General features: G+C 45.3%; 1 protein-coding gene across 2 annotated transcripts in view; it reads left to right on the top strand.

The window, feature by feature from the left end:
- Window positions 1-26,350, top strand: part of STX2 (syntaxin 2) — a 273,207-nt gene that overhangs the window by 193,166 nt on the left and 53,691 nt on the right. For both annotated transcript variants that reach the window (XM_063964647.1, XM_063964646.1), the window contains exons 6-8: window positions 13,373-13,481; window positions 20,010-20,083; window positions 20,348-20,485. In XM_063964647.1, the coding sequence (XP_063820717.1) occupies window positions 13,373-13,481; window positions 20,010-20,083; window positions 20,348-20,485 (321 nt within the window). The remainder of the gene's footprint in view (window positions 1-13,372; window positions 13,482-20,009; window positions 20,084-20,347; window positions 20,486-26,350) is intronic.

Raw genomic sequence — 26,350 nt, 5'->3', positions numbered from 1 at the left:
TGTAACACAATCCCTCTGAGTTTGGGGCAAGCCACTTATACGCCTTCCTCCCGCATATGAAATAGGTATCATCGGGGAGAACATATGGGACAGAATATGACATTACCATATTGCAAACTTTCCAAGTGAAAAACCCAATCCCTAGTTCTCTCATCTGTTCAGTACACGTATCAGGCTGTATGATATGCGCACAGTACCCTGGTGATACTTCTCCAACCCGCATGGCCTTACTTCCTAGAGTATACCTATACCGAAAATACCTTCCACCGTCTGCTATTTGGCGTATGAGTTCAGAGTCTACGGGTATCCTATCAGCTCTGTGTGAAAATGCCATGGTCTGGTTATTCCATGTCACTTCCCAATTTCCCGGCTTTTGGGAATTGGAAATGTTGAAACACACTAGGGATCGATCTACATGGTACTGGTGGAGCTTCAAACTAGGGGGCCTAGAAATATAAAATTTCTTGCCCACCGGTCTCCCACCCCGTAATTCAAGTACCTCATCTATTGTTAAAGGGTACGGTACTAGTCCTGACTTGCTCTGACCTTGAGGTACTTGAGTACACCCAGCATTCTGTTTGGTTTAAAACCTTACCCACTAGTGAGTGATAATCACTCAATGGATGATGGTCCATGTTGATATTAAGGCTGGACTGACATCTCTGGATGCACCCGTCCTCAACTATGTTTTCACAATTCCTACAAATACAATTTTCCTCAGCCAATAACCCTTCACAGTGCCTCCTAGTTTCCTGACTACCAGATCGTTTTCTGATACTCGCCTTTGCTCGATGGATGTGTTGCTCTTTGAATTCTACAAATCCGTCCTTGCCATCAGAACCCATTCCAGATCCTTTCTCGACCTCTCTGGTACTCTCACCGAAACAGACTGCTCTGGTTAACAACAGGGTCAACAGGAAAACCCGGAACGCAGTCTCTTGGGGTAAGTCCATCTTGTTAAGGGGAGAGAAAAGGGAACAAGAAGGGGGAGGAAAGGTGGGAGATGGAGAAAATAATAAAAAGGAAAAAGAAAAATTGGTGCGACAACCGCCTCTGGTCTTGTTGTTCTCCGTGCTCAGGTGCCGTGACAACAGTCCTGCCTCTCAACCTTCCCGGAACAGACACTCCAGTGATACGATGTTCTCTGCACTCTGTTCTTTGTCACGGGTTCTCTCTGGGTCAGCGACCTTCTTACAGTGGGACGAGTGGACTGAGTCTCTCTTTCGGCAACCTTTAATGCTGTCGTGCTGGTTAGTAAGACTTGGTACGGTCCTTCCCACCTGTCAATGAGGCAACCTGAGCGTAGAAAATTTTGAATCATTACATAATCCCCAGGTTCAATGTCATGACAATTACTGTTCGGTAGGTCAGGAATCACCAGCTTTAAATTTCAGTTTTGATTCCTCAACTGCTGGCTCATCTTAACCAAATATTTTACAGTCACCTCATTATTGCATTTCAAATCATCCTGGGGGTCAATCATTACATGGGGTTGTCGACCAAAAAGAATCTCAAAGGGTGATAGGTTACGTGGGGACCTGGGGATGGTTCTGATGCTGTACAATACAAGTGGCAAAGCTTCTGGCCACAACAATCCAGTTTCAGCCATCACTTTGCTCAGCTTGTTCTTAATAGTGCTGTTTACTCTTTCCACCTTCGCACTCGCCTGTGGGCGGTACGGAGTATGCAGCTTGCTATTAATTCCCATCAGTTTGCACATAACCTGAAAGACTTCACCTGTAAAATGGGTACCCCTATCGCTTTCAATTATCCTAGGGATACCATATCTGCACACAAATTCCTGCACAATTTTCTTTGCAGTGAACGTAGCAGTATTTGTGGCAGCGGGGAATGCTTCTACCCAATTGGAAAACACATCAATACAGACTAACACATTTTAAATTTCTGCAGGGTGGTAACTGTATGATTTCAATCTGTATTGCCTGAAAAGGGCCGTCTGTTGGCGGGATATGGGATGGTTCTGTTGGTATTGACTTTCCAATATTATTCCTCAAGCAGATAAGACATGTCATTGCTCTCTTACCCGCATGAGAAGAGAATCCTGGCGCACACCAGTAGGCTCTCACCAGCTTACACATACCCTCTTTGCCCAGATGAGTCAGACCGTGTGCCGCCTCAGCTAAGCTTGGAAGATATGCTCTGGGGGCTACCGGCTTACCCTGTCCATCTGTCCAGAGTCCCGAGGACTCCTGGCCATACCCCTTTGACCTCCAGACTGCCTTTTCCTGTGGAGAACACAAATTTTGCATTTCACTTAATTTTTGTGTATTGACGGTGTTGAATATCATCAGTGATGTGATATCTGTTTGTATGGGGGTGCTGGCTGCTGATTTAGCAGCTTTGTCTGCCCGGCTGTTACCAAGTGACACTGGGTCTTGACTGTAAGTGTGGGCTTTGCACTTGATAACAGCCACTCTGTCAGGTTCCTGTATCGCTGTTAGAAGCCTTTTTATGTGGGATGCATGCGCTACAGGTGTGCCAGCTGCCGTCATGAAATTTCTGAGACGCCATAGGGCCCCAAAATCATGCACTACTCCAAAGGCATACCTAGAATCTGTATATATATATTGGCTGACTTACCCTTAGCCAATGCACACGCTCTGGTTAGGGCGACCAGCTCAGCAACTTGCGCTGAGTGCGGTGGGCCCAGGGGCTCAGCTTCTATGATACCTCTGTCATCTACTACTGCGTATCCAGTACACATGTCTCCAGAGTCCGTCTGTCTGTGGCAACTACCGTCAGTGTAAAAAGTAAAATCTACGCCTTCCAGTGGGTTGTCACTAATGTCTGGTCTTGCAGTGAAAGTTTGGTTCAGATATTCCATACAATCATGTGTGTCAGTGTCTATACTAAATCCTCCTTCACCATCATTCTCATCCTCCACCCTTTGTGCCTGTCCAGGCACACCTGGCAGATAAGTTGCAGGATTTAGTGCGCTGCATCTCTTTATGGTGATGTTTACAGGTGCCATTAGTGCTAATTCCCACCTTGTAAACTGCGCTGATGAGACATGTCTGGTTTGGGCAGAGTTCAGCAAGGCTGACACTGCATGAGGTGTATGGATGGTCAGGTTGTGTCCTAACACTACATCTTCGCTTTTACTCACTAGCAAAGCTATCGCTGCAACACTTCGCAAGCATGTGGAGAGAGACCGCGCTACGGTGTCCAACTGTGCACTGTAGTAAGCTACCGGCCTGCTGGCATCACCATGTCTCTGGGTAAGGACACCTGCCGCACACCCAGCACTTTCCGTACCGTACAATTCAAAGGGTTTCCCATAATCTTGCATGCCTAATGCAGGTGCCTGTGATAGACATTGTTTAAGTCTCTCAAATGCCAGTTCGGACTCGTCTGTGTGAGAGATACGATCTGGTTTGTTCGAGGAGACCATTTCCTGCAAAGGTAAAGCCAGTATGGAGAACCCTGGGATCCAGTTTCGGCAGTACCCACACATTCCAAGGAAAGTGCGGATCTGCTGCTGGGTTTGTGGCAGAGTCATGTCGCGAATCGCCTGTATTCTATCAGCGGTGAGGTGTCTAAGTCCTTGTGTCAAGCAATGTCCCAAATATTTTACCTTGGTCTGGCACAGCTGCAACTTATCCTTTAAAACCTTGTGTCCCGTATTAGAAAGGTGAAGCAGAAGCTGTTTCGTGTCTTTCAAGGACGACTCGAGTGAATCTGAACACAGCAGTCTGTCATCTACATACTGTATTAATACTGATCCGCTCTCAGGTTGAAAGGATTGTAAACACTCATGCAAATGCAGGGATATTCAGGAAAATGAAACAAGTACATTTACAGAGGAGAAGGTCCTAACAGAACTCTCAAAGCTGAAAGTGGACAAATCTATGGGGCCAGATGGGATACATCCAAGGATACTAAAAGAACTTAAAGAGGTGCTGGTAGCACCATTGACAGAATTATTCAACCAGTCATTAGCTACAGGAGAAATTCCAGGGGACTGGAAAAGAGCAAACGTAGTCCCACTGCACAAAAGTGGAAGCAAGGAAGAGGCAAACAACTACAGACCAGTGAGTCTTACATCAGTAGTAGGGAAATTGATGGAAACACTCTTAAAAGAAAGAGTTGTAGATTATCTCAAATCCGGCAATTTACAGGATCCCAAACAGCATGGATTCACTGGGGGGAGATCATGTCAAACAAATCTTATGGACTTTTTTGATTGTGTGACTAAAGTGATGGATAAAGGTGGAGCCATGGATATAGCTTATCTAGACTTTAGTAAGGCTTTTGACACAGTTCCACATCGCAGACTGCTAAATAAACTTGAAAGTTTTGGATTGGATATTAGGATTATTGAATGGATAAGATCTTGGTTGAAGGATAAAAAACAGAGAGTTGTGGTAAATGGAGTGCATTCACAGGAGGGAAATGTTACCAGTGGAGTACCCCAGGGATCTGTACTTGGACCAGTGCTTTTTAATATCTTTATTGGTGACATTGCAAATGGCATTAAAGGGAAAGTATGCCTTTTTGCAGATGACACAAAGGTATGCAACAGGGTAGACACACCAGGTGGGGTAAAACAAATGATTGAGGATCTAGGTAGACTAGAGGAATGGTCAAGAGTCTGGCAATTACAGTTTAATGCCAAAAAATGCAAAATCATGCACTTGGGTCTCAAAAATCCTAAAGCTAAATACAATATTAATGGCACTATACTGGAAACTACTGAGGAGGAAAGGGATCTAGGAGTCACTATTTCAGATGACTTAAAAGCAGGTAAGCAATGTAACAAGGCAATGAGGAAGGCTAGTCAGATGCTTGGCTGCATTGGGAGAGGAATCAGCAGCAGAAAGAAAGAAGTAATAATGCCACTGTATAGGTCATTGGTACGGCCTCATCTAGAATACTGTATTCAGTTCTGGAGGCCATATCTTCAAAAGGATATTAATACATTAGAAACTGTACAAAGGAGGGCAACTAAAATGGTGCATGGCCTACATCACAAAACATACCCAGAAAGAGTAAGAAATCTCAATATGTATAGTTTGGAGCAGAGAAGGGAAAGGGGAGACATGATAGAAACTTTCAAATATATGAAGGGTTTTAACAAAGTCCAGGAGGGAAACATTCTCCAAATGAAGAGAAGCAATAGGAGACGAGGACATGCACTGAGACTGGAGGGGGGGAGGTTCAGGGGAAATTTGCGGAAAAATTATTTCACAGAAAGGGTAGTGGACAAGTGGAATAGCCTCCCATCAGAGGTGGTAGAGGCTAAGACAGTAGAGCAATTTAAACATGCATGGGATAGACATAAGGATATCCTTACAAAGAAATAAGGATCAAATAAGGTTAGTGATAAAAAAATAATATTTAAAAAAAAAAAAAAAAATTAAAATAAGGGGCAGACTAGATGGGCCAAGTGGTTCTTATCTGCCGACAAATTCTATGTTTCTAAAGCCTGGGAGAAAATACTTGGGCTGTCAATGAAACCTTGGGGTAGGCGAGTCCATGTGTACTGTACTCCCCTGTTTGTGAATGCAAACAAGTATTGGCTGTCAGGGTGCAGAGGGACCGAAAAGAAAGCAGAACAGAGGTCAATGACAGTGAAAAATTTCGCAGTAGGGGGAATTTGCATGAGGATGACAGCTGGATTTGGCACTACGGGGAATTGGCTTTCAACTATCTTGTTTATCCCCCTTAGATCCTGCACTAGCCTGTTATCCCTTCCCCCACTCTTTTTCACAGGGAAGATGGGACTATTGGCAGTGCTGGACGTCCTAAATAGGATGCCCTGTTGTAGCAAGCGCTCTATGACTGGGTACACTCCTAATTCCACCTCTGGTTTCAGAGGATACTGTGGGATTTTTGGAGCTATCCTACCATCTTTTACTTGCACTACTACAGGGGCTACATTCGCCATCAATCCAGTGTCTTGTCCATCTTTGGTCCAGAGGGATTCCGGTATCTGGGAGATCATTTCCTCTACCTTGGATGGACACCTGTCTATAACAGCAGAGTGTGACATTAACCTTTGTGGGGTGTCTAACATATCCTGCACTTCCTGAACGTGATTCTCGGGTATATCTAAGAAGACACCCTCAGGAGTACAATATATGACACACCTCATCTTACACAATAAATCTCTCCCAAGTAGATTAGTCGGAGCCGATGCAGCTAGCAAAAAGGAATGCTTGGTCTGCAAAGGCCCTATCGTAATCTCCGCTGGTCTACTTAAAGGGTAGTGTTGCACTATTCCTGTTACTCCCATTGCTGAAATTGTTTTACCCGTGGTTTTCATACCTACCGTTGAATTTAACACTGACCTGGCCGCCCCTGTATCTACAAGAAAAGGTAGTGATCTACCAGCTACATCAACTGTGACCTCCGGTTCACTACCAAGGCTAGCAATCAACTTCACTGGCTGCAGACTACATGTGTGGCCTAACCCCTATTGTATGTTGTGACCCTCCCGCAGCCCGCTGGCAGCTACAATATGTGAGGGGGGTAGCTGAGAATTTTCAGAGGTCTGCCAGTCCCTCCTAGGTGGGTACCTCCTTGTTTCCCCTGCATGTGGCTCATAACTCCTCCTATGCGATTCCTGATCCTTATTACGTGTATCATAATGTGGTTCATGTTCTGGTCTAGGGGGTTGATATACCTTATGTGTGCCTTTATAGTTACAGTTCCGTGTGTAATGTCCTTCCCTCTGGCAGTTATAACATTTTACTACATACGACTTACCATCAGGGGTCTGGGGTTTTGGCTGATGCGGCTTCGTTGTAAGGGCTTTGATACTTACGGTCATCAGCTTATCCCCCTGTGACTCCCTGTGCTTAATGATGTTCCGATCATGGTAGATAGCGGACTCTCTTAATGCAGCCACCGAGATACCTCTCCAGTTAGGTTGAGTGGTTTGTACCCTTGTTCTCAATGTTTCTTTTAACCCGTCCATTAATACTGACACAGCTACCTCTCTATGATGTAGATTTTCCTTAATGTCCTCGACCCCAGTGTATCTAGCCATTTCTTGCAGTGCTCGATGGAAATATTCAGAAGCAGTTTCACCTTCGTTTTGTCTTATGGAAAAGATTTTATGCCATTTGACAACAGTAGGGAAATATACTCCTAATTGTAGATTGATCTGTCGTACATTCTCCTGAGTGTATTCATCAGTGAGAGGTACTTCTACGTCCAATTTACAATCAGTAATGAATTTCACGGGGTCAATATTGGATGGTAAACATTACCGTAGCACTGTTCGCCAATCTTTGTTTGTGGGTTCAGTGGCGTTACCTAATTCTCTAATAAACCTCTGACATGCGGCTAGATCCTTTCTGGGATCGGGAAATTCAGACATAATTGTCCTCAATTCTGTCCGGGACCAAGGACAATGCATAGCAATGTTCCTGATGGGAGTGATTCCCTGAGCGTCAGTCTTCCCATTGGGGACTGCGATCACCCTGACAGGATTTAGTTAAATTACGTCATTTTGTGTTGACTCTACAATCTGAGGTGCTATTGTCTCTGCATAATGTACGGTACCGTACTTACCTGTGGACACGACCTCACCTGTCCCTCCGCTAGGGACCTTTGCTACTGCTCTTACTGGTTGGGCCGTGCCCACTTGGGTGTTTTATATGGTGGCTGCTAGAGAGAGTGCCGATATCGTGCTGGGCTCATCTTCCTGCTCGCAGTCCTGAGGGAAGTTTAAAATGGGATACAACTTGCACGGGTTAGCATTAATACATTTATCAAGTTCACTCTTATCATATATTAGTATGCCATTGTCTGTAGCCACTTTTTCCCCTGTAATATACGGTGGTGGTGGTGCGGTTGCCATCAGTTTTCTGCTAGGTTTGGAACCACCTGCGTGAGCTAGTTCCCTCTGCATATCGCCCTCTTGTTGCCATAAATGTAAACAGTTTGTGTGTCTGACCCTTTGTTTTCGGGATTTTATCAGACATATCCTAAACCTTAAATTCTGCAACATCTCTGGTTCAAAACTGCCTTCCTTAGGGAATGGTTCCCTATCTTCCGCAGTCATACGTTCCCATTCATTGCATAAAACCTCTGTGTGTGTGATCCATACTTCTCACACATTATGTACCTCGCCGACCCCTTGGGCCGCGGAATATCAACCTGAACCCTGGTTGATCGTCCCTTACTTGAGCAACTGGCCCCCATATTTTGCAGGTATTGCCTTCTCAGCTAATTCCTACAAAAAAAACAAAATACTCAATATAAGGCAACGGTGAAATTTCAACGAGTGCTCTCACCCACTCACGCCCACGTTGGCCAATACTACCATACACTGTTGATAGCGCAGGCAATGTACCCAACCTAGGGCCCCTGTGTAACCTCTATTCACTGAAAGTATCTGGGAGTGACTTACACTTTCCAGTAAATATTGGTTGTTGGAGATTTCCTGAGTGACCAGCGAAACTCCCTTAAAACAAAAAAATGTTACACAAATCACGCTTGCGTATGCTACACCCAGCGCTAATGATCCCGCGATTTTACGCAAAGCTCGTAAGAAGGGTATCACGTTGCTCTAAGTATTGCACCCACGAACGCGCGGTACAATCGCACAGCCTATAGGTAACAGTTACTTATCCGCCGTACGACCAATGGAATAGTTTTTCGGGCTGCGAAACCTCAGCCGGAGCGTATCTAAACGGGCCTATATGGGTTCTTCGCTAACCCCCTGGGCTGCGGTATCTACACAAAAACTTCGCTGACCTTTGGTCTGCAGTACTCTAAACCTTCGCTGACCTTTGGTCTGCGATATCTACTACTTTGCTCCTTTGTACTTTAATCAATGTTAACGTGAGCAAGCCACTCTCACGCCACCAAGTGTCCACTCACCTGGTGTGGTCTCCTATGGGATCCGGAATTCCCTGGGTCCACAAAACCTTTATTGTTTGCACACTCACGCTCGTTCACTCATATACACTTTGGTTTTTCTGTACAGAAAATTAACTTTCATTCAGATAAAACAGCCTTAGTACCAGAGGTAATACAGTAAAAAAGGATTTATTTAAACTAAATCTTGGACACTGAGCAATTTGTGCTATTATCGCGTGGCTACCGTCTCGCGCCTAAAGTAAACAATGCTATTGTGTAATTTGTACTTAGCGGTCGTAGTTTTACGCACGTTGCGTGAACATGCCACATGCGTATGTCTTTACGTAGCGTACGCAGTCCCGTCCTGTGTCCGAGACACGTGTACAAAGACCGTACGTCCGCAGTAGTACAAATCCCACACTTCTATAAATGTAAGCGATATTAACTATAATCGCTCACTTAACACCACACACAGTTACTTCTGTATAAACCTTTACAGCTAGGCCAGGCTGCGTGTGCGTCTTACACTTCCTTAAATATTAACTCTATATTTTAACTAAATAGCAACAAATTTTTCAGTACAGGTCTAAATGAATCTAGTAATCGCTACTTATGGCAACAATGCGAGCAGATATGCAAAGTACAAAATACAGGTGTATGCGTGTGTTGTGTGCGCATTTGGAGCCAAACAGAAATTTACAGACTTTAAAAATAGCTTTGCGTTCTTACCTTACGGATCCCACCAGCATCCCTACAAACCATGCAGAGCAGACGCCATCATATCAGCAATTGAGGTAGGGTTTATCAGTGTATTCTACGACCAGGAAAAGGCTTACGTAGGATACCTAGATACACTTCCGCCCTTTGCTGATAGATGAAGTCTGCTTTAACCTGCTAGGTTGTGGGTTTGAGGAAAAACCGGACGATGCCCACAATTGATAATGCCGATATTATCTTAAACCATAAAGCTATACCTCTAATTACACTTTTACCTTAGAGCCGCTAGACTGAATATACACGCTACGCTCTTTGTACGCCATTTGCGTACAGAGTCCCGTAAGTTGTACGGTCTTAGCGTACAAATGCCGCGCTGGGGGTACAAAGTACTCTTAGCGCGCGCACACTCAATTGATAACCTTTTAACCTTAAATAATACAATGTAATGATATGATTATACTTTAAACCTTTATGCAACAAAGCACTGCAATGATGTTATACCTTAAACCTTAAGTAGCGCTGACAGTATAAAGTAACCGCAGTGCGTACACCTTATCAATACACTCTTAAACCTTATATAGTTAAATACGCTTTAAACCCTAGCAGGGAAATGAGGACACAACACCGATATGTAGTGAACCACAGGGTTCTAAGGCCACAGTGGATTATTTCAAAAGGGATAACAGTACAAATTATACACTACAGGCTAACAAGATAAATCTACAACAGAATAATGGCTACAGTCAATGTACATACGTGAGAATGTTCGCTTGCGCAACCTGGACCAGTCCTCCGCTTATCAGGTAGAAAGCGTTCAGAGTCTTCTGACCAGCCAGGCAGCAACAGGCTTTTTATACACAATTTCCATACACAATATAATGGTCACTGTAATCTCATTGTCCATTGGACATAGAGATGCATCTTTACATTACAGGAGAGGTCATAGGTTGATTTGAAAAGGTGGGCGATGTCTTTCTCAACTGCTCTTGGGGGTGGTATCCTCTGGATTCCCGCCGCATACATAATATACAGTAAATACAGTTTATATCTATATTCTACTTCTGCACATAACTATATGCTGGAACATGCGATCTTTCTCTAACCAACACCGGAATGTTACCCTTAAAATACCCTACAGCTGGATACTAGACATCACCTTCTAACCTTAGTCTGTCCCTTCCTATCATGCAAAGGCGAATCCCTAGCCCTGGAATCATTTAAACTGTTGATACTTGCTGAAGTGGTGCGGGGTGGCTATGTGTAAAATGTGCACTATTTGGGTTAAATATGTAATGTTCTGATAACCCTCTATGCGCTCACAACCCCCGCCGTAAATACCCATACCACGCGCAGGAACGCGTGAGCGATCATACGCAAATTGCGGATATGTGCACGCACGGCGGAACAAGTGCACGTGCAGCGGGCATGTGAATGGGGTTAGTACATGGTGTATGCATTACAATATTTTTCGACTTTGACATTTGATGCCTGTAGTAATTTCAGCATTGGCTGATTCAATGTCTCTCGATGTAGTCAGGGCTTTGAAGATTTATATCGCCAATTGGGCTCAGTTTGGGGTAACAGAGGCTCTGTTTGTCCGGTATGCTCTCAGCGTGCTTGGGGCGCCTGCGTCTCTGCAGTCCGTTACACGCTGGATCTGTGATACGATTCGGTGTGCTGGTTCTACGGCTGGATTGCCGTTACCGGAGTTGGGGGAGACCCATTCTACTAGGAAGATGGACTCTTCTTCGGCAGATGCACGAGGTGTCTCGGCGGGTTAACTTTGCCGAGCGGCTAATTGGTCGGGTTTCAAACACCTGTGCTAAGCTCTACAAGTTTGATACCCTGGATGATGGGGACCTCATGTTTGCTCAATCGGTGCTGCAGAGTTGTCCGCACTCTCCCTCCCGGTCTGGAGCTTTGGTATAGACCCCATGGTCCTTTTGGAGTCCCCAGCATCCTCTAGGAGGTAAGAGAAAATAGGATTTTAGTACCTACCGGTAAATCCTTTTCTCCTAGTCCGTAGAGGATGCTGGGCGCCCGTCCCAGTGCGTACTGTGTCTGTAGTTATTGATTTTGGTTGCACTTTGTGGTGTTTCTTTTCTGTCAGGCTTTCGCTGACGTTGTTCATGCTATGGCATGTGGTTTATTATTATTGGTTGGATTGACACACAGGTTGTGTTACATATTCTCTCAGCGTATGGCTGTATGGTTTTCATACCGTGGGCTGGTATTCTGTTGAAGGCCATGTCTTGCGGTATGTTCGTGGTGTGAGCTGGTATGACACTCACGGTGTTTAAATTATAAATTCTTTCCTCTAAATGTCCGTCTTTCCTGGGCACAGTTTTCTAACTAAGGTCTGGGGAAGGGGCATAGAGGGAGGAGCCAGTTCACACCCAGTTTAAGTCTTTATAGTGTGCCCAAGCTCCTGCGGATCCATCTATACCCCATGGTCCTTTTGGAGTCCTTAGCATCCTCTACGGACTAGGAGAAAAGGATTTACCGGTAGGTACTACAATCCTATTTTATGACATTAAACTGTAGGTGCCACACGGCCATTCCTATAGTCTATCTAGATCAATCATTTGTTTTACCCCTACTGGTGTGCCTACCCTGTTGCATACTTTTGTATTATCTGCAAAAAGGCATATTTTCCTTTCAATACCATTTGCAATGTCACCAACAATGATATTAGTACAGAACCTTGGGGTAATCCGCTGGTAACCTTTCCCTCCTGTGACTACCCTCTATTTACTAAAACACTCTATTTCCTATCCTGCAGCCAAAATCTTATCCATTCTACAGTCATAGAATCCAATCCCAAGATTTCCAGTTTATTTAGCAGTCTAGATAAGCTTCTAAAGTCTAGATAAGCTATATCTACTGCCTCCCCTTGATATATTACTTTAGTCATCCAGTCAAAAAATAAATAGTCTTTGTTTGGCATGATCTCACTCTAGTAAATCCATGCTGTTTGGGATCATGAAATTGCTGGATTTTAGATATTCCACAACTTTCATTTTGATTCCCTTTATTTTCTGTACTACTGATGTGATAGTTACTTGTCTCTTTCTTGCTTCCACTTTTGTTCAGTGGGATTACATTTTGCTCTTTTTCAGTCCTCTGGACTTACTCCTATAGCTAGCGACTGGTTGAATAATTCTGTTAATGGTGTCCTTGGATGTATCCCATCTGGCCCCATTGATTTCTCCACTTTCAGTTTTAAGAGTTCTGTTACGACCTTCTCCTCTGTAAATGTATGGGAAGCATCGCGGTCATGCTGAGAAGCACTGCTATGTGCAGCAAAGATGTGTCTGGACACATTTTTACCTAAATTTTATGAATGTCCTTGCAACTTAACTGTCGCCGCCTTTCCCATCTTTCTGTAGTGAATGCTGAGTAAAAATAATTATTTAAATGATCTGCTATTGCTTTGTTTCACTCGATCAGACAGTCACTCTCTGTCTTAAGCCTTTTTATTCCTCCGTTTGATTTTTCTCTTTTGACTTATATACTTTTAAAAAAATTTTTTACAGAATCAGAGGGTTTTCACGTGGTAATCCTCAATTTTAGGCACATTAAAAAGGCTATTTAATTGAATAGCCTTTCCCTGCGCTGCGGGGTAATTGGCCGGCAATTGAATATGCCTGTTAGTATAGTATGCCTTGAGAACTGTGGTTGGTAAACACTGCCCTAGAGTGTTAAAAAGCAAAAAGAGAACCTGCTTTTGATTTTGGTAAGCACTCTTGTTTGGCAGTACATCCTCCCAGCTGGCTTACACTAACAAACACTGACTTTTTTTTGTTTTGTTTTATTATTCCAGCATACAGTATTGTCCAGAAAATTTGGTGAAGTTATGATTGAATACAATGAAACCCAGATTCAATTTCGAGAGCGCAGTAAAGGACGGATACAACGTCAGCTTGAAATAAGTATGATACTATATAACCTTTTCTTAAAATGCACAAAGAATGCTTGCATAGCAAAAAAAATATTTCTCTAACGTCCTAGTGGATGCTGGGGACTCCGTAAGGACCATGGGGAATAGACGGGCTCCGCAGGAGACATAGGCACTTTAAGAAAGAATTTGGATTCTGGTGTACTCTGGCTCCTCCCTCTATGTCCCTCCTCCAGACCTCAGTTTGAATCTGTGCCCGGACAAGCTGGGTGCTACTTAGTGAGCTCTCCTGAGCTTGCTATAAGAAAGTATTTTGTTAGGTTTTTTATTTTCAGGGAGAACTGCTGGCAACAGACTCCCTGCATCGTGGGACTGAGGGGAGAGAAGCAGCCCTACTCTCTGAAGATAGGTCCTGCTTCTTAGGCTACTGGACACCATTAGCTCCAGAGGGATCGTACACAGGATCTCACCCTTTGTCGTCCGATCCCGGAGCCGCGCCGCCGTCCCCCTCGCAGAGCCGGAAGACAGAAGCCGGGTGAAAGATGCAAGAAGACTTCGAAATCGGCGGCAGAAGACTCCAGTCTTCAAACTGAGGTAGCGCACAGCACTGCAGCTTTGCGCCGTTGCTCCCACACTACACCCACATACTCCGGTCACTGTAGGGCGCAGGGGGGGGCGCCCTGGGCAGCAATAAGGACCTCTTGGCAAAAGTGGGCATATATACAGTTAGGCACTGTATATATGCATGAGCCCCCGCCATTATATTATACAGAAACGCGGGACAGAAGCCCGCCGTCGAGGGGGCGGGGCTTCTTCCTCAGCATTTACCAGCCCCATTTTCTCTCCACAGCTCCGCTGAGAGGAAGCTCCCCAGGCTCTCCCCTGCAGATTCACGGTAGAAGAGGGTTAAAAGAAAGGGGGGGGCACATAAATTTGGCAATTAGGACCTCATGGCAAAAGTGGACATATATACAGTTGGGCACTGTATATATGCATGAGCCCCCGCCGTTATATTATACAGAAACGCGGGACAGAAGCCCGCCGTCGAGGGGGCGGGGCATCTTCCTCAGCACTCACCAGCGCCATTTTCTCTCCACAGCTCCGCTGAGAGGAAGCTCCCCAGGCTCTCCCCTGCAGATTCACGGTAGAAGAGTGTTAAAAGAGAGGGGGGGGCACATAAATTTGGCGCAAAAACATAATATACAGCAGCTACTGGGTTAACACTAAGTTACTGTGTGATTCCTGGGACATATAGCGCTGGGGTGTGTGCTGGCATACTCTCTCTCTGTCTCTCCAAAGGGCCTTGTGGGGGAACTGTCTTCAAAAAAGAGCATCCCCTGTGTGTTTGTGGTGTGTCCGTACGCTTGTGTCGACATGTTTGACGAGGAAGGCTATGTGGAAGCAGAGCGGGAGCAAATGAATGTGGGGTCTCCGACCCCTGATTGGATGGATATGTGGAAGGTTTTAAATGATAATGTTAATTCCTTGCATAAAAGGTTGGATAAAGCTGAAACCTTAGGACAGTCGGGGTCTCAACCCATGCCTGATCCGATGTCGCAGAGGCCGTCAGGGTCTCAGAAGCGCCCACTATCCCAAATTGTTGACACAGATACCGACATGGATTCTGACTCCAGTGTCGATTACGATGATGCAAAGTTACAGCCTAAATTGGCTAAAGCCATCCGTTATATGATTATAGCAATGAAGGATGTGTTGCACATCACAGAGGAAACCCCAGTCCCTGACAAGAGGGTTCATATGTATGGGGAGAAAAGGCAGGAGGTGACCTTTCCCCCTTCACATGAGCTAAATGAGTTATGTGAAAAGGCTTGGTAATCTCCAGATAAAAAACTGCAGATTTCCAAGAGGATGCTTATGGCGTATCCCTTCCCGCCAACGGACAGGTTACGCTGGGAATCCTCCCCTAGGGTGGACAAAGCTCTAACACGCTTATCCAAGAGGGTAGCCCTGCCGTCACAGGATACGGCCACCCTAAAAGATGCTGCGGATAGAAAGCAGGAGGGTTTCCTGAAGTCCATTTATACACATTCAGGTACCTTACTAAGGCCGGCAATTGCGTCGGCCTGGGTGTGTAGTGCTGTAGCAGCATGGACGGATACCTTGTCTGAGGAGCTTGATACCTTAGACAAGGATACTATATTAATGACCCTGGGGCATATTAAAGACGCTGTCCTATATATGAGAGATGCTCAAAGAGACATTAGCCTACTGGGCTCTAGAATAAATGCAATGTCGATTTCTGCAAGAAGGGTCCTGTGGACTCGGCAATGGACAGGCGATGCCGACTCAAAAAGGCACATGGAAGTTTTACCTTACAAGGGTGAGGAACTGTTTGGGGAGGGTCTCTCGGACCTGGTCTCCACAGCTACTGCTGGAAAGTCACATTTTTTGCCACATGTTCCCTCACAACCGAAGAAAGCACCGTATTACCAAATGCAGTCCTTTCGATCACAAAAAGGCAAGAAAGTCCGAGGTGCGTCCTTTCTTGCCAGAGGCAGGGGCAGAGGAAGGAAGGAAGCTGCACAACACAGCTAGTTCCCAGGAACAGAAGTCCTCCCCGGCTTCCACTAAATCCACCGCATGACGCTGGGGCTCCACAGGCGGAGCTAGGCCCGGTGGGGGCGCGTCTCCGAAAATTCAGCCACAAGTGGGTTCACTCCCAGGTGGATCCCTGGGCAATAGAGATTGTGTCTCAGGGATACAAGCTGGAATTCGAAGAGATGCCCCCTCACCGATACCTCAAATCGGCCCTGCCAGCTTAACCCCTTAGAGAGGGAAATAGTGTTAGCTGCAATTCACAAATTGTATCTTCAGCAGGTGGTGGTCAAGGTTCCCCTCCTTCAACAAGGGAAGGGTTATTATTCGACCATGTTTGTGGTACCGAAACCGGACAGTTCGGTCAGACCCATATTAAATTTAAAATCCCTGAACATATACCTGAAAAGGTTCAAGTTCAAGATGGAATCGCTCAGAGCGGTCATTGCAAGCCTGGAAGAGGGGAATTTTATGGTGTCTCTGGACATAAAGGATGCATACCTTCATGTCCCCATTTATCCACCTCATCAGGCGTACCTCAGATTTGTGGTACAGGATTGTCATTACCAATTTCAGACGTTGCCGTTTGGTCTCTCCACGGCACCGAGAATATTTACCAAGGTGATGGCAGAAATGATGGTACTCCTGCGGAAGCAAGGGGTCACAATTATCCCGTACTTGGACGATCTCCTCATAAAAGCGAGGTCAAGAGAGCAGTTACTGATCAGCGTAGCACGCTCTCTGGAAGTGTTAGACAGCACGGCTGGATTCTGAATATTCCAAAGTCGCAGTTGATTCCTACGACTCGTCTGCCCTTCCTGGGCATGATTCTGGACACAGAGCAGAAGAGGGTTTATCTCCCGATGGAGAAGGCTCAGGAACTCATGACACTGGTCAGAGACCTATTAAAATCAAAAAAGGTGTCGGTGCATCACTGCACACGAGTCCTGGGAAAGATGGTGGCATCATACGAGGCCATTCCCTTCGGCAGGTTCCATGCGAGGACCTTTCAATGGGATCTCCTGGACAAGTGGTCTGGATCACATCTTCAGATGCATCGGTTAATCACCCTATCCCCCAGGGCCAGGGTGTCTCTCCTCTGGTGGCTGCAGAGTGCTCACCTTCTGGAGGGCCGCAGATTCGGCATTCAGGACTGGGTCCTGGTGACCACGGATGCAAGCCTCCGGGGGTGGGGGAGCAGTCTCGCAGGGAAGAAATTTCCAAGGCCTGTGGTCAAGTCAGGAGACTTGCCTTCACATCAACATCCTGGAACTAAGGGCCATATACAGCGCCCTACGTCAAGCGGAGTCCATACTTCGCGACCAACCGGTTCTGATTCAGTCAGACAACATAACCGCAGTGGCTCATGTAAACCGCCAAAGCGGCACAAGGAGCAGAGTGGCGATGGCGGAAGCCACCAGGATTCTTCGCTGGGTGGAGAATCACGTAAGTGCACTGTCAGCAGTGTTCATCCCGGGAGTGGACAACTGGGAAGCAGACTTCCTCAGCAGACACGACCTCCACCCGGGAGAATGGGGACTTCATCAAGAAGTTTTCACACAGATTACAAGTCGGTGGGAACTACCACAGATAGACATGATGGCGTCACGCCTCAACAAAAAGCTACAGAGCTATTGCGCCAGGTCAAGGGACCCTCAGGCGGTAGCTGTAGACGCCCTGGTGACACCGTGGGTGTTCCAGTCGGTCTATGTATTTCCTCCTCTTCCTCTCATACCCAAGGTACTGAGGAGAATAAGAAAAAGAGGAGTAAGAACAATTCTCATTGTTCCAGATTGGCCACGAAGGACTTGGTATCCAGATCTGCAAGAATTGCTCACAGAGGATCCGTGGCCTCTTCCTCTAAGACAGGACCTGTTGCAACAGGGACCCTGTCTCTTCCAAGACTTAGCGCGGCTGCGTTTGACGGCATGGCGGTTGAACGCCTGATCCTAGCAGAAAAGGGTATTCCGGAGGAGGTCATTCCTACGCTGATAAAGGCTAGGAAGGACGTAACAGCTAAACATTATCACCGGATATGGCGAAAATATGTTTCTTGGTGTGAGGCCAGCAATGCTCCTACAGAGGAGTTTCAGCTGGGCCGTTTCCTTCACTTCCTTCAGTCAGGAGTGGATTTGGGCCTGAAGTTAGGCTCAATTAAGGTCCAGATTTCGGCCCTTTCCATTTTCTTTCAAAAGGAGTTGGCTTCTCTGCCAGAAGTTCAGACGTTTGTGAAAGGAGTTCTGCATATTCAGCCTCCCTTTGTGCCTCCAGTGGCACCTTGGGATCTTAACGTGGTGTTGAGTTTCCTGAAATCACACTGGTTTGAACCACTTAAAACAGTGGAGTTGAAATATCTCACCTGGAAGGTGGTCATGCTATTAGCCTTGGCTTCGGCTAAGCGCGTTTCAGAATTAGCGGCTTTGTCTCACAAAAGCCCATATCTGATTTTCCATATGGATAGAGCGGAATTGAGGACACGTCCCCAATTTCTGCCAAAAGTGGTCTCATCCTTTCATATGAACCAACCTATTGTGGTGCCTGTGGCTACTCGTGACTTGGAGGATTCCGAGTTACTAGATGTGGTCAGGGCTTTAAAAGTTTATGTAGCCAGAACGGCTAGAGTCAGAAAAACGGAGTCACTATTTATCCTGTATGCATCCAACAAGCTTGGTGCTCCTGCTTCAAAGCAGACTATTGCTCGCTGGATCTGTAACACGATTCAGCAGGCTCATTCTGTGGCTGGATTGCCGCAGCCAAAATCAGTGAAAGCCCATTCCACTAGGAAGGTGGGCTCTTCTTGGGCGGCTGCCCGAGGGGTCTCGGCATTACAGCTATGCCGAGCTGCTACTTGGTCAGGTGCAAATACGTTTGCAAAGTTCTACAAGTTTGATACCCTGGCTGAGGAGGACCTATCGTTTGCTCACTCGGTGCTGCAGAGTCATCCGCACTCTCCCGCCCGTTTGGGAGCTTTGGTATAATCCCCATGGTCCTTACGGAGTCCCCAGCATCCACTAGGACGTTAGAGAAAATAAGATTTTACTTACCGGTAAATCTATTTCTCGTAGTCCGTAGTGGATGCTGGGCGCCCGTCCCAAGTGCGGACTTTTTCTGCAATGCTTGTATATAGTTATTGCTTAAATAAGGGTTATGTTATAGTTGCGTCAGGGTTTATCTGATGCTCTGTTATTGTTCATACTGTTAACTGGGTAAAGTTATCACAAGTTATACGGTGTGATTGGTGTGGCTGGTATGAGTCTTGCCCTGGATTCCCAAACTCCTTTCCTTGTACTGTCAGCTCTTCCGGGCACAGTTTCTTTAACTGAGGTCTGGAGGAGGGGCATAGAGGGAGGAGCCAGAGCACACCAGAATCCAAATTCTTTCTTAAAGTGTCCATGTCTCCTGCGGAGCCCGTCTATTCCCCATGGTCCTTACGGAGTCCCCAGCATCCACTACGGACTACGAGAAATAGATTTACCGGTAAGTAAAATCTTATTTTTACATTTTATAGTTTATCCAACAAATAGGTAACGGACGCATATTTCATGGCACCCTTACAGGGCTAATGTTATGTTAAATGTTCATCTTTCTGAAAAAAAACTCTAGAAATTATTTATAATAATTGGTCTAGTATTCCTGCTTATAATCTACATGTCTTCTTCCGGTGACGGATAATGGTTACATTAGACCAGAGCTGCTTATTAATATATTGACTTTTTGGAATCCATTAATATAAGAAATTTAATTGCATTACATTGCATTATACTGTATATTCTTTGTAAACACTCCAACATGACTATGTAGGAAATATGTGGTCTACATTATGGACAGTAAAGAGCTAGGTTTGAGTTAATATATTCAATACTGATTACTTAATAGTAACAGATACACTATCTGTTATACATACTACTCGGTTATAATATAGAAAATTGTTTTGTTTGTTTTTTTCTCTTCATAATGTCAGTTTTATAGTTGTTGAGCACGAAGTAATAAAACTTTGTCCTTGCAGCTGGAAAAACAACTACAGATGATGAACTGGAAGAGATGCTGGAGAGTGGAAATCCATCTATCTTTACTTCAGATGTAAGTAATAAACTCTGGCCAGTGGTCCACAAAGGTATGAACTGGTCTACTACAAAGTTTCCCAAATCCGATACTTATGCATCTCCAACAGATCATGTTTTCAGGATTTCTTTTATCATACTCCAGTGGCTTGTACTTGACTGTCCATAATTATCCTAGCAGTTTCCACGGACATAAGACCTGAAAACATGAGCTGTTGGGGGTGCATGGGGATCACATTTGGAGAATGCTAGTCTGCTACTTACATTTTTTTTTTTCTCTTAGATTATTTCCGATTCCCAGATCACACGGCAGGCTCTGAATGAGATAGAATCGCGACACAAAGATATCATGAAGCTGGAATCTAGCATACGGGAGTTACATGACATGTTTATGGATATAGCAATGTTGGTGGAGACTCAGGTAATTATTTTCAGATATACTGCTTTGCAAACTGTTATGTATTATGGTTAACACTGGTTATATTATGTTAATTGGTATAGTTGATCTACACTAAGTTGTGAAAGGGTACTTGTGTTTCAGAAGCAGTTGTAATAATGGGTGTCCAGACTCTCTCATAGAAAAAGATACTCTGCACTACTAGCGTAAAAGTGATTCGTAAGGGGGATATTAGTGTAAATCTATGAATAGTCATGTGCTGCAGAACATGTGTGCGCTGTTTTAAATAACTATCAGTATATAATACCCCTTTCACACCACACAAATAACCCAGTATCGACCAGGCATATTGCCGGGTCGACACGGGTCGTCGTGTTGTGTGAAAGCGCCATAGTTGAAATCCCGGGTCGTCTGACCCTTGTAATTCTTCCGGGAATAAAGCAGTGTTATTCCTGGGTTGAATACCGGGTCAGTGGCAGTGTAACCGGGCTCCTGGATCGATGGGACCCATTCACTACAACAGGGAGAGGCGGCACGGAGATAATCTCTCCCGCTGCCGGCTCCGCCCCCTACCACTATGGCAACCCACCCGGCATATTGCCGGGTCAGGGAAGGCAGCAGCAGCGTCCAATGCCGGATCCCACCCGGGAAGGACCCGTTTCCAATTCCCGGGTGGGATCCAGCATTGGCGGTGTGAAAGGGGTATAAATGAACTGATGCAGTGACTTCAGGAGTAGCAGTGTTGTGCTATTGCTCAAAATAATACTTATTGTCCCAAAACAATTCCATTATTAGTACAGATAAACTAGCATGTTTCTGAACAATGAATACCAAAAATGGGCAAACATATAACATTAAGCGCTGGGAGATAAAATTTAAACCTTCCCTTATGAATGTGAAGAGAGAGGTTGCAATTAAAGGCGTTTTTCCTCTACTTCTTAAGGTGGAGATTCCAATCCTCCATTCACATCAGGAATCATGACATGTAAAAGAATATAATACAATGGTGTAGTATGTCTTCACTGGATCACACTTCACCCCAGTGGTTCTGATTAAATGGACAATGGGTGTTGAGCCTCCACCAGATCTTCAGAAAATTAAATAAAAAACAAAGAGCGTACCCAGACTCACAATATAAATGGATGTTGTCAACATATAAAGGTATCATTGTGTGAATATAGAGTCAGAAAAGACCGTCTAAAGGGCGTACCCCAACTCACAGTGACTAGGGGTGAATGAAGCCTATAAAGGTTTCTTTTAGTGAGTACTTCGAATCACAACGTACCCCAACTCACAGTTAAACAGGTGTTCGTAATCATATCACGGTTTCTTTCACTCTCCAAATAGCCAGACCGAAAGATCGATGCAAAAAAGGATTTATTCCATAAAATAATTCATAAAATATTCCCACAGGAATGTCCAAATAACAAATGATAAAATTTATTTTTAAAAAGGAGCAAGGATGAACGATCACACCACCTGGCTTGGACACCTGGTGTATATCACCTGAGCATGCAGATTCCGGAATTCTTATCGGTGCATCCAGGGTCCAAAATCCGGGTGGGGAGAAGGTACATCAATGATGAAAAAAAGCTCCTGTTTCTGAACAAGTCACAGATGGTTAAACGTATAAAGTTATACCAATAGAATAAATCAGGATAAAGCAATATACCCTGTCATAGATGTAAGTTAAAATGAGGATGGTAATGAGAGAAACGCGAGAATTTGGTGCTGGTGCTCCCATTTGCCCTATCTCTAGTCTGTGATACGTGCTGGAAACAGTTCAAGAGTGTAGTCGGGTGTACAAATCCGCTAGTTTCTGAATACTTTATTGATTTAATGCAGGAACCAAATGTAATCCGTTATTTAGGGCCAAATGTAATAGCCAGCAATTTGCCATAGTCGGTGCTATTCCATTAAAGATAGTCCATAAATTGTGGTACCGTTGCAGGTAATGTTTATTAGCTCCATACGATGAAAAAAGCTAAATGTATTTGAGAACTGTGCTTTAGGGGTCATGTATTAGTTGTCATAAATAGGTCTTTTCATCCTGTTTCAGTAGATAAATGGATATAATGGCCTAATTGTACCAGTGTGTATGAAGGCAATATATTATGTTTATTGGGTTTTCATATTCTTCTGACACGTACAGCAAGGTCAGTTTTTAGTAACAGTACAGTACTTAATCGCAGAAGTACTAAGGTGCAAATTAAAGAGAAAAAAAGTTTAAAGGATTGCAGTCAGACTTCCACTTGCAACTTGCTAGTGAAGAGCTGGCCTGTGCCTTGTAAAGGTTTGGAAGCATTCTCTGTAGTGCTTATCACTATATAATATGAATATTTGAGCTCTGAAAATAAGTAGTGAAAGCAAGAAAGAGAAAAAAGTAACACATGGAGCCTTACTTATAAAGTGAGTCTGAATTTCCCATGTAATATATTGTACATTCCATCCATATTTATTGGCATTTTAGAAAAATGGTGTTAGACTATACAGATAATAGCCCACTGTACACTTCTGCCAGCTAGGAATATAATAAGATTTTACTTACCGATAAATCTATTTCTCGGAGTCCGTAGTGGATGCTGGGGTTCCTGAAAGGACCATGGGGAATAGCGGCTCCGCAGGAGACAGGGCACAAAAAGTAAAGCTTTTCCAGATCAGGTGGTGTGCACTGGCTCCTCCCCCTATGACCCTCCTCCAGACTCCAGTTAGGTACTGTGCCCGGACGAGCGTACACAATAAGGGAGGATTTTGAATCCCAGGTAAGACTCATACCAGCCACACCAATCACACCGTACAACTTGTGATCTAAACCCAGTTAACAGTATGATAACAGCGGAGCCTCTGAAAGATGGCTTCCTTCAACAATAACCCGAATTAGTTAACAATAACTATGTACAATTATTGCAGATAATCCGCACTTGGGATGGGCGCCCAGCATCCACTACGGACTCCGAGAAATAGATTTATCGGTAAGTAAAATCTTATTTTCTCTATCGTCCTAGTGGATGCTGGGGTTCCTGAAAGGACCATGGGGATTATACCAAAGCTCCCAAACGGGCGGGAGAGTGCGGATGACTCTGCAGCACCGAATGAGAGAACTCCAGGTCCTCCTTAGCCAGAGTATCAAATTTGTAAAATTTTACAAACGTGTTCTCCCCTGACCACGTAGCTGCTCGGCAAAGTTGTAATGCCGAGACCCCTCGGGCAGCCGCCCAAGATGAGCCCACCTTCCTTGTGGAGTGGGCCTTTACAGATTTAGGCTGTGGCAGGCCTGCCACAGAATGTGCAAGTTGGATTGTGCTACAGATCCAACGAGCAATCGTCTGCTTAGACGCAGGAGCACCCATCTTGTTGGGTGCATACAATATAAACAACGAGTCAGATTTTCTGACTCCAGCTGTCCTTGCAATATATATTTTTAATGCTCTGACAACGTCCAGTAACTTGGAGTCCTCCAAGTCACTTGTAGCCGCAGGCACTACAATAGGCTGGTTCAGATGAAATGCTGACACCACCTTAGGGAGAAAATGCGGACGAGTCCGCAGTTCTGCCCTGTCCGAATGGAAAATCAGATATGGGCTTTTGTAAGATAAAGCTGCCAGTTCTGACACTCTCCTGGCCGAAGCCAGGGCTAGAAGCATGGTCACTTTCCATGTGAGATATTTCAAATCCACCTTCTTTAGTGGTTCAAACCAATGAGATTTTAGAAAGTCCAAAACCACATTGAGATCCCACGGTGCCACTGGAGGCACCACAGGAGGCTGTATATGTAGCACTCCCTTAACAAAGGTCTGGACTTCAGGGACTGAAGCCAATTCTTTTTGAAAGAAAATCGACAGGGCCGAAATTTGAACCTTAATAGATCCCAATTTGAGACCCATAGACAATCCTGATTGCAGGAAATGTAGGAATCGACCCAGTTGAAATTCCTCCGTCGGAGCACTCCGATCTTCGCACCACGCAACATATTTTCGCCAAATTCGGTGATAATGTTGCACGGTTACTTCCTTCCTTGCTTTAATTAAAGTAGGAATGACTTCTTCCGGCATGCCTTTTTCCTTTAGGATCCGGCGTTCAACCGCCATGCCGTCAAACGCAGCCGCGGTAAGTCTTGAAACAGACAGGGACCCTGCTGAAGCAAGTCCCTCCTTAGAGGTAGAGGCCACGGATCTTCCGTGATCATCTCTTGAAGTTCCGGGTACCAAGTCCTTCTTGGCCAATCCGGAACCACTAGTATCGTCCTTACGCCTCTTTGCCGTATAATTCTCAATACTTTTGGTATGAGAGGCAGAGGAGGAAACGCATACACCGACTGGTACACCCAAGGCGTTACCAGCGCGTCCACAGCTATTGCCTGCGGATCTCTTGACCTGGCGCAATACCTGTCCAGTTTTTTGTTGAGGCGAGACGCCATCATGTCCACCATTGGTCTTTCCCAACGGGTTACCAGCAAGTGGAAGACTTCTGGATGAAGTCCCCACTCTCCCGGGTGAAGATCGTGTCTGCTGAGGAAGTCTGCTTCCCAGTTGTCCACTCCCGGGATGAACACTGCTGACAGTGCTATCACATGATTCTCTGCCCAGCGAAGAATCCTTGCAGCTTCTGCCATTGCACTCCTGCTTCTTGTGCCGCCCTGTCTGTTCACATGGGCGACTGCCGTGATGTTGTCCGACTGGATCAACACCGGTTTTCCCTGAAGCAGAGGTTCTGCCTGGCTTAGAGCATTGTATATTGCTCTTAGTTCCAGAATGTTTATGTGAAGAGACGTTTCCAGGCTCGTGCGTGGAATCTGCCGAATGGAATTGCTTCGTAAGAAGCCACCATTTTTCCCAGGACTCTTGTGCATTGATGTACAGACACCTTTCCTGGTTTTAGGAGGTTCCTGACAAGCTCGGATAACTCCTTGGCTTTTTCCTCCGGGAGAAAAACCTTTTTCTGAACCGTGTCCAGAATCATCCCTAGGAACAGCAGACGAGTTGTCGGCATTAACTGGGATTTTGGAATATTCAGAATCCACCCGTGCTGTTTTAGCACTTCTTGCGACAGTGCTAATCCCATCTCTAGCTGTTCTCTGGACCTTGCCCTTATTAGGAGATCGTCCAAGTATGGGATAATTAATATGCCTTTTCTTCGAAGAAGAATCATCATCTCGGCCATTACCTTTGTAAAGACCCGAGGTGCTGTGGACAATCCGAACTGCAGCGTCTGAAACTGATAGTGACAGTTTTGTACAACGAACCTGAGGTACCCCTGGTGTGAGGGGTAAATTGGAACGTGGAGATACGCATCCTTGATGTCCAAGGATACCATAAAGTCCCCCTCTTCCAGGTTCGCTATCACTGCTCTGAGTGACTCCATCTTGAACTTGAACTTCTTTATGTACAGGTTCAAGGACTTCAGATTTAGAATAGGCCTTACCGAGCCATCCGGCTTCGGTACCACAAAAAGAGTGGAATAATACCCCTTCCCTTGTTGTAGAAGAGGTACCTTGACTATCACCTGCTGAGAGTACAGCTTGTGAATGGCTTCCAAAACCGTCTCCCTTTCGGAGGGGGACGTTGGTAAAGCAGACTTCAGGAAACGGCGAGGTGGATCTATCTCTAATTCCAACCTGTACCCCTGAGATATTATCTGCAGGATCCAGGGATCTACCTGCGAGTGAGCCCACTGCGCGCTGTAATTTTTGAGACGACCACCCACCGTCCCCGAGTCCGCTTGAGAAGCCCCAGCGTCATGCTGAGGCTTTTGTAGAAGCCGGGGAAGGCTTCTGTTCCTGGGAAGGAGCTGCCTGTTGCTGTCTCTTCCCTCGACCTCTGCCTCGTGGCAGATATGAATAGCCCTTTGCTCTCTTATTTTTAAAGGAACGAAAGGGCTGCGGTTGAAAAG

This window comes from Pseudophryne corroboree, chromosome 1, assembly GCF_028390025.1.
Source record: "Pseudophryne corroboree isolate aPseCor3 chromosome 1, aPseCor3.hap2, whole genome shotgun sequence".
Lineage (NCBI taxonomy): Eukaryota > Metazoa > Chordata > Amphibia > Anura > Myobatrachidae > Pseudophryne > Pseudophryne corroboree.
This window is presented reverse-complemented; position numbering and strand designations above follow the sequence as displayed.